The following is a 13,949-nucleotide window of genomic DNA, read 5'->3' as shown; positions in this document are numbered from 1 at the left end:
ATTTCATAATCGTTTTTTAGGTCATAAAACATATTTTCTATAATTCCTCGTAATCTGATACCTGTATATAAGTAGAGGAAAAGTTTTTAAATCTAACACTCTTCAGTTACATAACAAGATTTCAACATAAAGGTGTCTCGAAAAAATACATGAAAAAAATACAATTATTTGAAGCAAAATTTACTGACATAAGCCATTGTGCTGTTTTTACACTAGTCCCCAAAGTTTTTAGAAACGTTTTCTTATTCGTTTACCTAACAACTATGGGGACTTAGTCACAGTATCGTAGCAACACTATAATTCTCTATATATCCTCTCTATATGATAGTCACAGTATCGTAGCAACACTATAATTCTATATATATCCTCTCTCTATCTGATAGTCACAGTATGGTAGCAACACTATAATTCTCTATATATCCTCTCTATATGATAGTCACAGTATCATAGCAACACTATAATTCTCTATATATCCTCTCTATATGATAGTCACAGTATCGTAGCAACACTATAATTCTCTATATATCCTCTCTATCTGATAGTCACAGTATCATGGCATATAATTCTCTATATATCCTCTCTATCTGATAGTCACAGTATCGTAGCAACACTATAATTCTCTATATATCCTCTCTATCTGATAGTCACAGTATCGTAGCAACACTATAATTCTCTATATATCCTCTCTATCTGATAGTCACAGTATCGTAGCAACACTATAATTCTCTATATATCCTCTCTATCTGACAGTCACAGTATCATAGCAACACTATAATTCTCAATATATCCTTTTTCTATCTGATAGTCACAGTATCGTAGCAACACTATAATTCTCTATATATTCTCTCTCTATCTGATAGTCACAGTATCGTAGCAACACTATAATTCTTTATATATCCTCTCTATCTGATAGTCACAGTATCGTAGCAACACTATACTTCTCTATATATCCTCTCTATATGATAGTCACAGTATGGTAGCAACACTATAATTCTCTATATATCCTCTCTATATGATAGTCACAGTATCGTAGCAACACTATAATTCTCTATATATCCTCTCTATCTGATAGTCACAGTATCGTAGCAACACTATAATTCTCTATATATCCTCTATCTGACAGTCACAGTCGCTAAAAACTTTGCAAACTTTTATAAGGAGGAAGAGGGACAATAATTATGAAAATAAATCCCATATAAATACAAGTATAAAACTTTTTATCCTATGTTTCTTGCGTTGTTTTAGTAAAAATATATCTTTATTTAACAATAGCAATGGTCTTCAAGGGAAAGTTTTAGGCTTTAAGACGAGGCTAAGAAACCTAGCTTTTTCCCGTCAAAAGATAACAAAGAGTGAAGCCACATAAAATTTTGAATGCAAAATCTATTTTAGGGGATTTTTTTTGGATAGAAAAAATATGCGGGAGGATTAGGTTTCTAAGGGTCACACTAACGTATTTTATAGAAACTTTTATTGGAGCTACAATTCTATAAACGAAATTACAGACAGTACATAAATCTCTAGGGGCGATTTCTCTTCGGAGTGTGGCGATACCCTCCCCCAAAATAGTTATACACCTTCCCAGGACCTATGAGAAGCTAAAGAAGAGCTATATCAGTTCAGCAGTTAGCGAGATTCTTCGGTTTAGACAGAGAGACATCCTGTTACTTTAATATAATCATAGAATATAAGTTTCTGTCCCAAACTTTTTGAAGAAGTTAATTCCAAAATCTTATGGCGACAGGAAGAAATCTGTTTTCTAACAACAAACAAAAATGCCTGCAATTCTGAGTAGCGAAAATTATTTTTGAAATATAGACAACTATGTTGAACCTACCACAAAAAGGTACTTTTTTAAAATACACAATTAAGTATAAAAATAAAACAATAATGTATGTACAAATTATGACACCATGGAATCTGTCCCGATTTTGTATAACTTTTGCGGAACATGTTCCAGTTACGTCATATTTTTCTTTCCCGAAAAAGATAAGGGGGAAAGAAAAAAAAGGGAAGGGGGGAAGAAAAAAGAGATTGGAGAAAAGGGGGTTTTCCCCATCTCTTTTGAAGAGATTTTCTTCCCCCCTTCCCTTTTTCGGAAAAGAAAAATATGACGTAACTGGAACATGTTCCGCAAAAGTTATACAAAATCGGGACAGATTCCATGGTGTCACAAATTATGATTTAAAAGAGTGGAATGACAGTAGAACAGCCTGAGACCAACCCAAGGCTTAAGTTAAAAAAGTAAAAAAGTAGAGGTATGAAAGCATCTGGTGTGGATCATCCCTAAAATGTGGAATTCAAAAGGATAGCTAGATATTTACGATAAAAATAACTTTGAAATTTATTTAATTGACATTCAATATAGCTGACATTTTTTAAAACGCAATTAATTTTGCGGATATTAAAATCGACTAGCTTACCTACATTAAAATATGTTAATCTTTTAATGATATGGAATAAGTTTAAACAGTAAATTGATGAAACAGATTGTTATAGAGTCGCATTGCTTCTTAACAGGCAACGTATGTAAGTATGTGTGTAATGTGAATGGTATAAAACTTGGAAACTTTTAGGATACTTTCATTACTTCATATCATAGTTATAAGATTTAGAATTATGTATTAATTCATAGTTACAAATGATTTTTTAAAGCCTTATTACATAAAAAATCAAGGATGACAACATCCATTAAAGATATGCTTTGAAACGTCAGGACAAACGAACATTAACACTTAATAAGTAAAATAAAATGTATGTATAAGTAAGTTGTAAGTAAATTTATTGCAAAACTGCTTAAATACAAAATAGTGTTAAGGGACATACTTACATTTTTAGGACTTGATTATAGAGATGCTTCGCAAAACTGCTTAAATACAAAATAGTGTTTAGGGACATACCTACATTTTTAGGACTTGATTATAGATATGCTTCGCGTTTAACATTGTTCTATGTTGTCTTAGTAATAAGAATTCCAAAAATCAGACAAATAGGATAATTATAACACTTTAAAAATTGGTTTTACAAACTAAGAGGTTTTGAATGGACGTACGGACATTCTGGTAAAAATTATAGAGTTTCTACGCTTTCTGTATCGTACCTAATAGGAATCATCATACAAAGTTTAAAATCGATAGGACAATTCTAACATGTCTAAATCAACGAAAGGAGATAACCATTTTGGACGGACGGTCCGAACCTAATTATAGAAAAGCTTCAGTCTTAATAACATCATGAATACAAATAAGAAACTGAGAACCTTTTTCAAATTTTGCTAAGTAATAAATTTTTTTTTTTTTAAATGTCGGTACTTAAACTAAAATGCAACACTAATAAATGAAACTATTTTGCAAATCTTTTTGCCATTTCTTTTTCAACAGTAAAGTAATTTTTCTAAATTATTTCTTTTGTAACTTTCTTTCAAGCCCATCAGATATTATAACAATTTATTTGGGGAGGACACCAGTGGACTTTACTTAAACTTTAAAAGTTACAAGAAATCTAAGGGCTAAGACAATGGCCGATAAATTGATGTACATCCCCAATGATGGTACACAAAATTAACCCTTCTGTAGATTTTAATAAGTGGTTGGAACTCAACTTGAAGCACCAACCACTCAAAATTCGATCAAAGTCCACAAAATTGTTAGGCCAACGAATAAGAAACGTTATTATAATACGTTGCGGACTAGTGTAATAAACAGCCCAATGTCTCCTCCGTCCCTTAAAAGTAACATGGTGTCTATCAGTGTATTCGTAGCGAAGAATTTCGCCAACTTCTGGACCTATTTGTTTTTCCTTTACAGTGAAGTGAAGGTCCATTGAAAATTTATAATCATTTTGAGGGTGGGTGCCTCAACCCTCCCAATGGAAATCGCCCCTAGAACAAAATAAACCACCCCTCATTTTTTTTCTTTTGAGATTTTAAGAAATCATTATGTGAATAGCGATAATATTAATACAGTTCATAACTGAAAAGTTTTTATGTGTACACAATTATTTACAAATTTTCGCTGTCCATTTCACATTTGGTTAAAATAGTATAATCTTATAAATGTTTAGGTTAAGAATTCTTTTTAGTAGTCCGTCTGTCTGTATGTCCGTATGTCTTAGTTTGGGGGAAACATGATTTTCTCGGCTCCTATAAAAGATAAAAGGCTGAGATTTTTTGACAACATTCTTATTATTAAGGAGCACAATTAACTATAAAACAACAATGGCGGTTGGACCGCTTTTTAGCAGGTTTTAGGCTATTTTTGTATTTTTCACATTTTTGTCCATATCTTTGGTGTTTATGGTCCGATTTCCAAAGTTTTTCAGTTATAGATATCAAAATTTAATTTCCTGTCGTTTCAAGAAAACATCAATGGCGGTCAGACTGCCTTTTTGCAGGTTTTTGGCTATTTTCATATTTTTCACATTTTTCCTCACATCTTTGGTGTTTATGGTCCGATTTTTAAAATTTTTGTAGTTAAAAATATCAAAATTAAATTTCCCATTATTTTGAGCATCCATTTACTTTGACTGACAGTCTGTTAGTCATAGTACTGAAAAATAAATATCAAGAAATTAAAAACAAATGTTAAAAAGGTTTCGGGATTTTTTTCCTAATATACATGCTTTTGACAACTAATCTTTAAATTCTTATACATATTTTTTCTGCTTTGCTACTTATTGATGTTGTCATCCTTGTTTTATGATAACTTACATACAATCAAAACCAATTAACAATAAACTTCTACAACTAAATTAAAATAGAAATTGAATTAAATATTATTGATCAAAAATCATCATTATTATATAATTTATTGTCAAACGCCTTCTTGTAGTCTAAACAACAATAATTAAAAAAAAATTAGGGTTCCAAATTATTTTTTGAAAATTTTAAAAGCTCAATTAACACGTTTTTAGTGCAGCTAGTCTCTAAATTGTTGAAAATAAGCGGCTGCAGCTAAAAAAGTAGCGGTTTGTTGATCTAAGTTTGTTGGCTGCAGTTTGAAATATAGCAATACCTTTCATAAATTACACTGATTTAAAAATGTACCTACAATTATAAGATAAAGCCAGTTTTGTTAGCCCCAAGATGCCGAAAGCACAAGCTAACAAAACTGGTTTTAATATTATGATTGTACATTTTTATATTTGTAGTAATCTGGATATAATACAACACGATACATGATTTTTAGTGTGGCTCAGAAATTATCTTCTTCTTATCCACCGGATGTTAATTGGTTTTGAAGCCATAGTGGAAAAATTATCATTTTAATTATATTTTGTACATGTTTTAATCCATTGTGGATTTGAAATGTCTGAATTGTTAAATGAGGCAGACAAGGGGGGGGGGGGTAGAATCATCATTATAGTTGGGGTGAACACACAATCAAACAAAAAATCCCTTTAATTTATCTAACTAGTTAATTTAAACGATAATGACAACATCCATTAGTTTTATTAACAAACCAAACAATATATAGAACAGGTATAAAATGCTTCAGATATTTAAGATTTCGTTGAAGTATTTTACTTTATTAATCTATCATTTTTATTCAAATTTAAGCTTCATGAAAGTGAAACTTAGGTTTGTATAAATTAACTTTTAGGAATTTATATGTAATTTTTATATGAACACAAAAATCATTACTCACGCTTTTTATACAGAAGAAAATGTGCATATTAATCAAACCCTCGGAATATAGAGATAGGATAATGGCCGATAAATAGATAATATTACATTCCAAATGATGATACATAAAATTACCCCTGTAGATTAAAATTAGTAATTTGAACATTCAACTTAATGAATCAACCAATCAAAATTCACTGAAGTCCCCAAAGTTGTAAAGCCAATGAATAAGAAAACGATACTATAAAACTATGGGGATTAGTGTAGTAAACAGCCCATTGTCCCCTTTATCTCTGATATTTATCAAACCCTCGGAATACAGGGTTAGGTAAAACGGGTAATTTTTTTGTGTTTTATCCATAAAGGAGAGTGTTAGCGTTTGGTCAAATGTACTTATTAAGTAAAACTGTTACTAATTTTGACCAAATGTATATTTATGAAATTCTAAAAATAAAGAACAGTTAGACTTAATAAGCGCTTTTGACTAAACGCTAACACACAACTTTACACACAATACGTGAATAAAAATCTTTTTTGGCGGCGTTGCTACAAAAGACCAACTCTACAAAAGACCAACGCATACAAACGACCAACGCCTACAAAAGACCAACACTACAAAAGACCAACGGCTACAAAAGACCAACAAATATATATTTAAATAAAGGTCATGGCCGCAGCGCTCGGCCCCCTGGCCTGCCTAGCCGCGGGCGCTCGGCCCTCTAGCCTATAACCTAACCTAACCTAATATAAAAATTGTAAAAACAATAATAAAAATTGTAAAAATCTACCAACCACTTTTTGTAAAATCCACGAAATTCTAAACCACCTATGTATTAACAGTTGAGGATATTTTTCTTAAATAAATGTCCTGGGGCTAACATAGGTTAGGTTATAGGCTAAGGGGGCCGAGCGGCTAGGCAGGTCAGGTACACCATTTGTAGCTATAGACCTTCCAGCTCTACGATTTTTTGTAGGCGTTGTTTTTTGTAGAACCGACTAGTTAATCTTTTGTAGCAACGCCTTTTTTTTAGCTTCTCTGCCATCTTAAACCAATGCATTAACAGTAGTTATGTTGGTAAAGTAGTAAGGTTTTTGTTATAAGCAAAAAAGCTAAGTTTCGACATAGTATATTCAGGGAAGTTTATAGTTACCTTAAATTTTTTTTGACACTTTCTTAAAAGTTGCGTGGTGTAAGTAGGTAATGGGCGAAGGATCTGATAACTTCAAAAGTAAAACAAGGATGACAACAGCCATAAAAGCTCCTAAATCAGACCTGGGATTGTGTTAAAAACTATATCATCTGTAACAAGAATAGTTATTTATCGCATTGTATTATAGACAGCTTTCCGCGGATATTGAAATTGGCGAACAAAGCTGTAATTTTATGATTTTAATTTAATATTTGTGGAAAATTGTCTGTAAAACATGATTTTTCAGTATGGATGGCTGAGAACCGGTTCTAATCAAGTGGATATTAATCGGTTGGAAAATTTTTTATAGCCTATTTACATATCTCTGTATTCTGGAATAAAACATTTGAATAAAAATAAAATATGAAAAGCTTCCAACTTGTAACAATTACATAAAGAAAGAATAATTACAATTATTCTAGTTACAGCCAGGGATTCTAAGGGATAAGAGAATATATGATTATAGTAGAGTATAAACTCAGATATGAGAAGCAAAATTAGACCTCTGTAGATTAAGGAAGTGGATCTTACATATTTCAATAAGCATGACAACATCCATAAAAGCAAAGCATTGAAATTTAGGACAAACGAACATTAACACTTATATAGTGTCAGAACTGAATAATCACTAATAATATAAAAGTATAAGAGTCGAAGCAAAATTGTAAGTAAATTTGTTGAAAAACTGCTTGATACAGGATAATGTTTATGGACTTACTTACATTTTTAGGACTTGATTATAGAGTTGCCCCAGGAATCTATATACCAAAAATCAGATCAAGCGAATAATTAGATCACAAAAAAATTTGTTGTTAAAAAAGTAGAAAAATCAATATGTTTAAAATGGACGTATGGACATTCTGGTAATGATTAAAGAGTTGCTACGCTTTCTAAATCGTACCAAACTACTACAGGAATGGCCATGCAAAGTTTGAAATCGATATGACAATTCTAACATGCCTAAATTAACGAAAAAAACTATCTATCTCGGACGGACGTACCGACCCAAAATCATAGAAAAGCTTAGCTTTTAAAAAGAAATTTTGTAAGTCCTTACAACAACCATTTTTTTGGTGGGGGGGGGGGGGGGAAGGTGGTACATCCCTTTATCAATCCCCCTCCAATAGACGTCCTTGACACACACCTCTAAGTTTCGATTACTATAAAAAAAACTATAATTCCCCTCTCCAGTTAATAAACGTCGTCTTTAAAAATATATAATTAGAAATTATTTGTAAAAAGATTAAAATTAACCAACATTATGATAAAAAATATTTATTTCACTGAACAATAAAACACAGTAATTTAATATGATAATAACTAACATTGGATGAATACATAATTTTGGTGCTTATATTAAGGCCTTAAAATAAGAAATATCGAAGAAAGTGCTTAGTTTCAGCTGTAACAAAGCTCAAATAGTTTATTACCTACAAATAACTAGGTACAACAAAAAAAAGTCTTTAATTTAGATATTTTTTTTTCGAAATTTGTATTGACTATAAAATTTTAATAATAGTATTTTTCTACTTACTAAATTTTTTGGAAAAAATACACAAAAACAACAAAAATGCCCTAAAATCCAAAATATATCACTTAGATTTTGAAAGAGTTTAAATAAAAAAATATGTTTTTTTTTGTACCAATGGCATGACCTTAGAAAAAAATATGACAGAGAAAAAAAATCCAAGAATAATGGATATTGTAACTATGGACTATACTATATGTTGTTAATCCCTTATAATCTGAACTATCTGTCCATTCTGGATAATATATTCGTCTGCACCTTCACCACTCAAAACCTAAACAAAAATGTTGATTTTATTCTTCAGAAATATCTGCTTATCATAATCTATAAGGATCCTTTCTACACTGATTTAAAGGGATAAGACAATGGCTGATGAGTTCATGTACATCCCCAATGGTGAAAAATAAAATTACCCCTTCTGTAGATTACAATGAGTGATTGAACCATTTTGACTCTCAACTTAATGAACCAACCAAACAAAATTCAATAAAAATCAAGGTTGTTAAGAAAACGAAACTATAAGACTTTGGGGAGTAATGTAACAAACAACCCAATGACCTCTCCCTCCCTGTATTGCTAACTTTAAGTCCTATTTTCTACCTATCTATTTTCTTGGTACACAAATTTTCCGTTAAGTTAACTTTTAGTCAAATGTTCTTATTAAGAACAGAGCTGGATCTTTAAATCATTTCAATGGTGCGCTAAATCACCCCGCGCACCATTGAAATGATTTAAAGATCCAGCTCAGTTTGACTTAAAAAGAGCATTTGGCTGAAAGGTTACACCCAACTGTACAGAAAATACACGAAAAAATGACCCTCTTTAATTCTAATTCTGGTCACCTGTGCTCCTTCCTCTAGAATGACCTGTCTGCCAGTCAGCTGATCCACATAAATTTGTTGTTGTGCGGGCACACCACCCCCCACCCCCTGGTGTATCACATTTCCCTGGGACGCCAAACTCTCTTCAGTATACACCTAGTCAATGGATTTATTATTACTTTGATCTTACACCATATTTTCATGTTCTATAATAAAGTGAACTCTGTAGCGTGCTGAAATAACTATCCCCTTCCCGTCCTTACCCAATCCTTTTTCCTCCTACTGGATAAACGGCCTGACCATTAAATACGAGGGGAAATTGCATACTAATTTGAGGATAATTTTACCCTGTCATAATATCCACGTATATTCAACATCCATTACCTGGTGGCTGAATGGTTGGTTTGGGTTTTGTATCTCGTAGACCTCCTGGTGTGTATCTGATTGAAAAAATTGAGTTAGTTAAATTCTAGACAAACTAATGAAATAAATTTTGTGTTTATTATTGTAACTAGGTATGAAATAGTTTATCATTCTATTGAATTTCTAATTTAATACCAATTGTTAAAATTTGTCCTAATTTTTGTAACGCATTGCTGGAACAAAAATCAGTAGGTACCTAATGAAATAAGAAATGGTAAATTGTTTTTTTTAAGCAAAATAATATACATAATACCTATGTCTAGATGGTTTATATGACCCAAAATTTGTTTAACTTAAAAAGAGATTCCGAAGGAGACAAACAAGGACATATCTGGAATGTACCTCCCAGTTATCCTATTGTCTAATTTAGAGGTTATGTTTCTAGAGTATCTCATTCTCTATAAGCAAAATAAGTTCTTTACAACAATTTATTATCCGCAATACGCACCTTGTAAATGGTTTCTGGTGCTTTGGTACTGTTGTATATGCGGATGCGTACTACTATTACTACTGGGTGTGCTTCTACTGGTGGCTGCGTGTCCAGCATATTGGATCCGAGTCTGCCTTCTCACTACCCCCTGCTCTTCTCCTTGGATCTGCACCTGTTAGAAAAAGAATTAGAATGTAAGGTTTCATTTAATTTCAGAGGTTATATTAATTGGCGGGAATTTTGAGAATCGTAAAGACTATTATAACCAAGAATATCATAAAAGGGGTTAAAGTGTCTCCCAACATAAATAAAAACGTTATTGAATAACAAAAATTTTATTTTATATTACAACTGCGTAATAAAATATCTTATGTAAGATACAGCACACACTTATCAGAAATATAACTGGTTGTGCATTGAAACCATCCCCCCCCCCCATATTTTAAAATAAATTGAAACTAAAGAGGAGGGGGTAATAGTTTAGATCAAATTATATAATGTATTCCCCCTTATTTTTTTTTAATTTGTTTCAAATGTAGGACAGTTTATCATGCTCAACGGACATTTTACCTGTTGTGGTTCTGTCTGATCCTGGTAAATAACCTGCTGCTGTTCTTGAATGTAAATTTGTCCATCCTCGCCTAACAGAGACAATCACAATTTATTAACAATTCTTTTTAATCCTCATAATGAAGTAACAGGATCTGTGTTCGTCTGTGTGTATCAAAGGATCTCGCTAACAGCTGAACCAATATCATATGGCCTTTACAGTGTAGATTCTCATAGGTCATTGGAAGGTTTAGCCCTACTTATGATTTTTAATTTAATATCCTCGGGGTGATAAATAACCATTCCTATTAAAGTTGAAAAATAAAATTGTAATTGCCTTGAAAGTAAATGGGTTGTTGATGGTTGTCATGGTAGATAACCTGTTGTATATCAGCTCCGCTACTCAAACTATCAATCACTTCACCTTCACCTAATAAAAAAAATATGATTTTATGTAAAAGGAAAAGAACCAAAGACAATTTTGCAATATGCAATAATATATATAAGTTTTTATTTTTTTTAAAAGAATTTTATTGTTAGAGGTAGATTTTTGGTACTTGCTTACATGTGGTAGACTGGAGCACCGAAAACCCCCCCCCCCCGCTTAGTTTTGACAAAAATCAAAAATAAGGGGGGGGTAGTTTTTTAATGTCTGGAAAACGGCAAGGAGGAAAAAAGCTCAGCAAGGCAAAGACTTAACCCCCCCCTTAATTTTGAAGAAAATCAAAAATAAGGGGGGGGGTAGTTTTTTCACTGTTCAACACGCCAGAAAGTTGAGTGAGGTAAATCAAGAAAATCCAGTATACCAGAGGGGAAACCTTATTACAGGGACATTCATGTTTTGGGGCATAATTTCCTTATTTATTGACTGATTTTAGTAATTGATGTATCCCTGAACAGAAAATGAAAATAAGGAGGAGGGGGCCCAGTAAAAGGTTTTAATTTTTCTTCAAAATTAAGGGGGGGTTAAAAACTACCCCCCCCTTATTTTTGATTTTTGTCAAAACTAATCGGGGGGTTAAAAAACTACCCCCCCCCCTTATTTTTGATTTTTGTCAAAACTAAGCGGGGGGGGGGGGGGGTTTCGGTGCTCCGGTATTCACATGTAAGCAAGCACCAGATTTTTTTTTATAAAATTCGTTTTTGTATAATTCTTTATTTAAAAACGCAAATACAATTTAAGTTAATTAATTTTGACATCCGTGATAGGTGGATTGAAAACTAGCTGCGCTCTAATTGTTTGAATGATGTACGACACTTAAGCTCTCGAATCAGAGCACAGATAGTTTTCAATCCACCAATCACAGATGTCAAAATTAATCAACTTAAATTGTATTTGCGCTTTTAGATAAAGAATTATACAAAAACAAATTTTATAAAAAAATATATATCTTAATATGCATATTGAATAAACCATATTAATTCTTCTTAAACTTTTAATAACGTTCTTTGATGCTTTTATTATTAGTTATGTCAAAGTTTAGAGAGGTTTAAGAAAATCATGAAGGAGATGGGTGTGAAATAGAAGGTCACTTACTAAAGATTAAATAAAGCATAAAGTGCCGGTTATACCTATAATTCATAATAAAAAACTTAATATTAATAAAAAAATCTCTGCTATAATTTAGACAATTTTTGAGCATTTCATGAAAAAATATTTACCTTGATTGATATTACTACCATGAACCACCATATAGTCTTCATGTGTATTATCATCAATTGTTGTTATCTCAGCTTCTTGACCAGCAGAGCTTACACCTAGTCATGGAAAGGGGTAAATAGTTATAAAAAAAGCTTTTGTATAACTATTTTTCTAGCTTAGAGCCCCTAAATGCTAGGGTCGAAGCAGCTAGTTCTTAAAAAGGGAATTAGATTTGTCACGCAAAAAAACTGTTTTAATTGTCATTTACGTGAAAAGATTCAAAATTTAAAATAAGACTATTTAATACCTAGGTATAGATATAAGATTGAGGAAAATTAGTTTTCCTAGAGGTACCGCATTTTACACAATGTCATGGCTTTTATCCATGAAAAATTATAAATTCCAAAATAAAAAGAATTATCCAAAAAGACAAGACTGTTGAAAATTGATTACAAAAACCATATAGGTAACTCAACGTACCTGGAGCGTGCTGAATAATTCTCTGAAAGCCAGGCTGTCTGATAGACTGTTCCAACCTAAACATTACAATAATATAAAGATATTGGAATATTTTAAATAGGTATTAATTCTGTAAAAACAATTTTCAATTAGGTATGTATATATGTACAAAATTTTCATTTATTACTTTCTTGTTTTAGGATCATCGGATATTTGAAAGAGAAAAACGTTATTTGATCCCCATTTTAGAATAGGTTAATATAATGGCTAGAAGATTCCTGCTGGGATAGGCCCTGCAAGGGCTAGAAAGATCTTTTCACAAAATAAAAGTTGTGGGCAGAAGAAGGTCGATGGTTGAAAATTGGTTGGAGTAAAAGCACCGGTTCATCCTGGACCTTTGAATGTGTCTCATACAGGGGTGTATATTCTGCAAAATTGTCCCTGCTAGGGAGGGGGGTAAATAAAATGAGAAATATGTTGTTGGAGGGAAAAGGAAAAGACTAAATTAATTTGTGGGATGGGGGATAATATAAATTAAATAAAAATTAAAAAATTGCAGCAGGGGAAACAAAATGAACCTTGTGCAGAATATACACCCCTGGTCTCACATTAAGAAACATTAAAAAAATATAGAATTTATGCATTTTATACAAAGGACTAAATTAATTAAGCAACGCTTTTGTACCCACAAGAGTCAATAATATCTCTCCCACCTAACTTGTTCTCTCTCCCACGCCTCTTGGGTACACTGCACCAGATTAGGGTTATTAAGCTCCTCTTTTGCGCCAACTTGCACATTTTGCTGAACAACTTGCACATTTTGTTGACCAACTTGCGAACTTTGCTGAACAACTTGCGGATTTTGCCTGTTGATAATGAGGCCACTTGACTTAAGAGCCATACCAAGGACATCATCTGACATCTGTTGTTGTTGTTGCTGCTGTTTCTCACTTTTAGCTTTGGCTGCGGCTGCAGCTATTTCTCTAGCTTGTCGTGCCTGGTAATCACAGGGAGGAATAAGTAAATGGTTTCTATTTTGGGCTAAAATGAATGGAGGACAAACAAACATTAAAACTTGTAAGGTCAGAACTAAATAAATAGAATACATATGTATAAGTCGAAACATTGTAAATAAGTTTGTTGCAAAACTACTTAAAGACAGGATACTGTTTAAGGACATACTTTCACTTCTAGGACTTGATTATAGAGATGCTTATCTAATTGGTTGTCCTAAGAATTAGTATTACAAAAATCAGATCAGTAGAATATAATATCACATAAAAA

At 32.1% G+C, this 13,949-nt stretch overlaps 1 protein-coding gene across 1 annotated transcript in view; it reads right to left on the bottom strand.

Moving 5' to 3' along the window:
- Nucleotides 1-8,072: 8,072 nt before the first annotated feature.
- ocm (over compensating males) overlaps nt 8,073-13,949 on the bottom strand; it is a 42,776-nt gene continuing 36,899 nt past the window's right edge. The window contains exons 48-56 of the mRNA XM_080166475.1: nt 13,379-13,662; nt 12,687-12,742; nt 12,227-12,322; nt 10,902-10,994; nt 10,586-10,656; nt 10,034-10,187; nt 9,547-9,602; nt 9,184-9,318; nt 8,073-8,615 (exon numbers count right to left, since the gene is read on the bottom strand). Coding sequence (XP_080022601.1) covers nt 8,544-8,615; nt 9,184-9,318; nt 9,547-9,602; nt 10,034-10,187; nt 10,586-10,656; nt 10,902-10,994; nt 12,227-12,322; nt 12,687-12,742; nt 13,379-13,662 — 1,017 coding nt within the window. The 3' untranslated portion in view covers nt 8,073-8,543. The remainder of the gene's footprint in view (nt 8,616-9,183; nt 9,319-9,546; nt 9,603-10,033; nt 10,188-10,585; nt 10,657-10,901; nt 10,995-12,226; nt 12,323-12,686; nt 12,743-13,378; nt 13,663-13,949) is intronic.

This window comes from Acartia tonsa, chromosome 7 (assembly GCF_053477335.1).
Source record: "Acartia tonsa isolate MP-2025a chromosome 7, ASM5347733v1, whole genome shotgun sequence".
Lineage (NCBI taxonomy): Eukaryota > Metazoa > Arthropoda > Copepoda > Calanoida > Acartiidae > Acartia > Acartia tonsa.
This window is presented reverse-complemented; position numbering and strand designations above follow the sequence as displayed.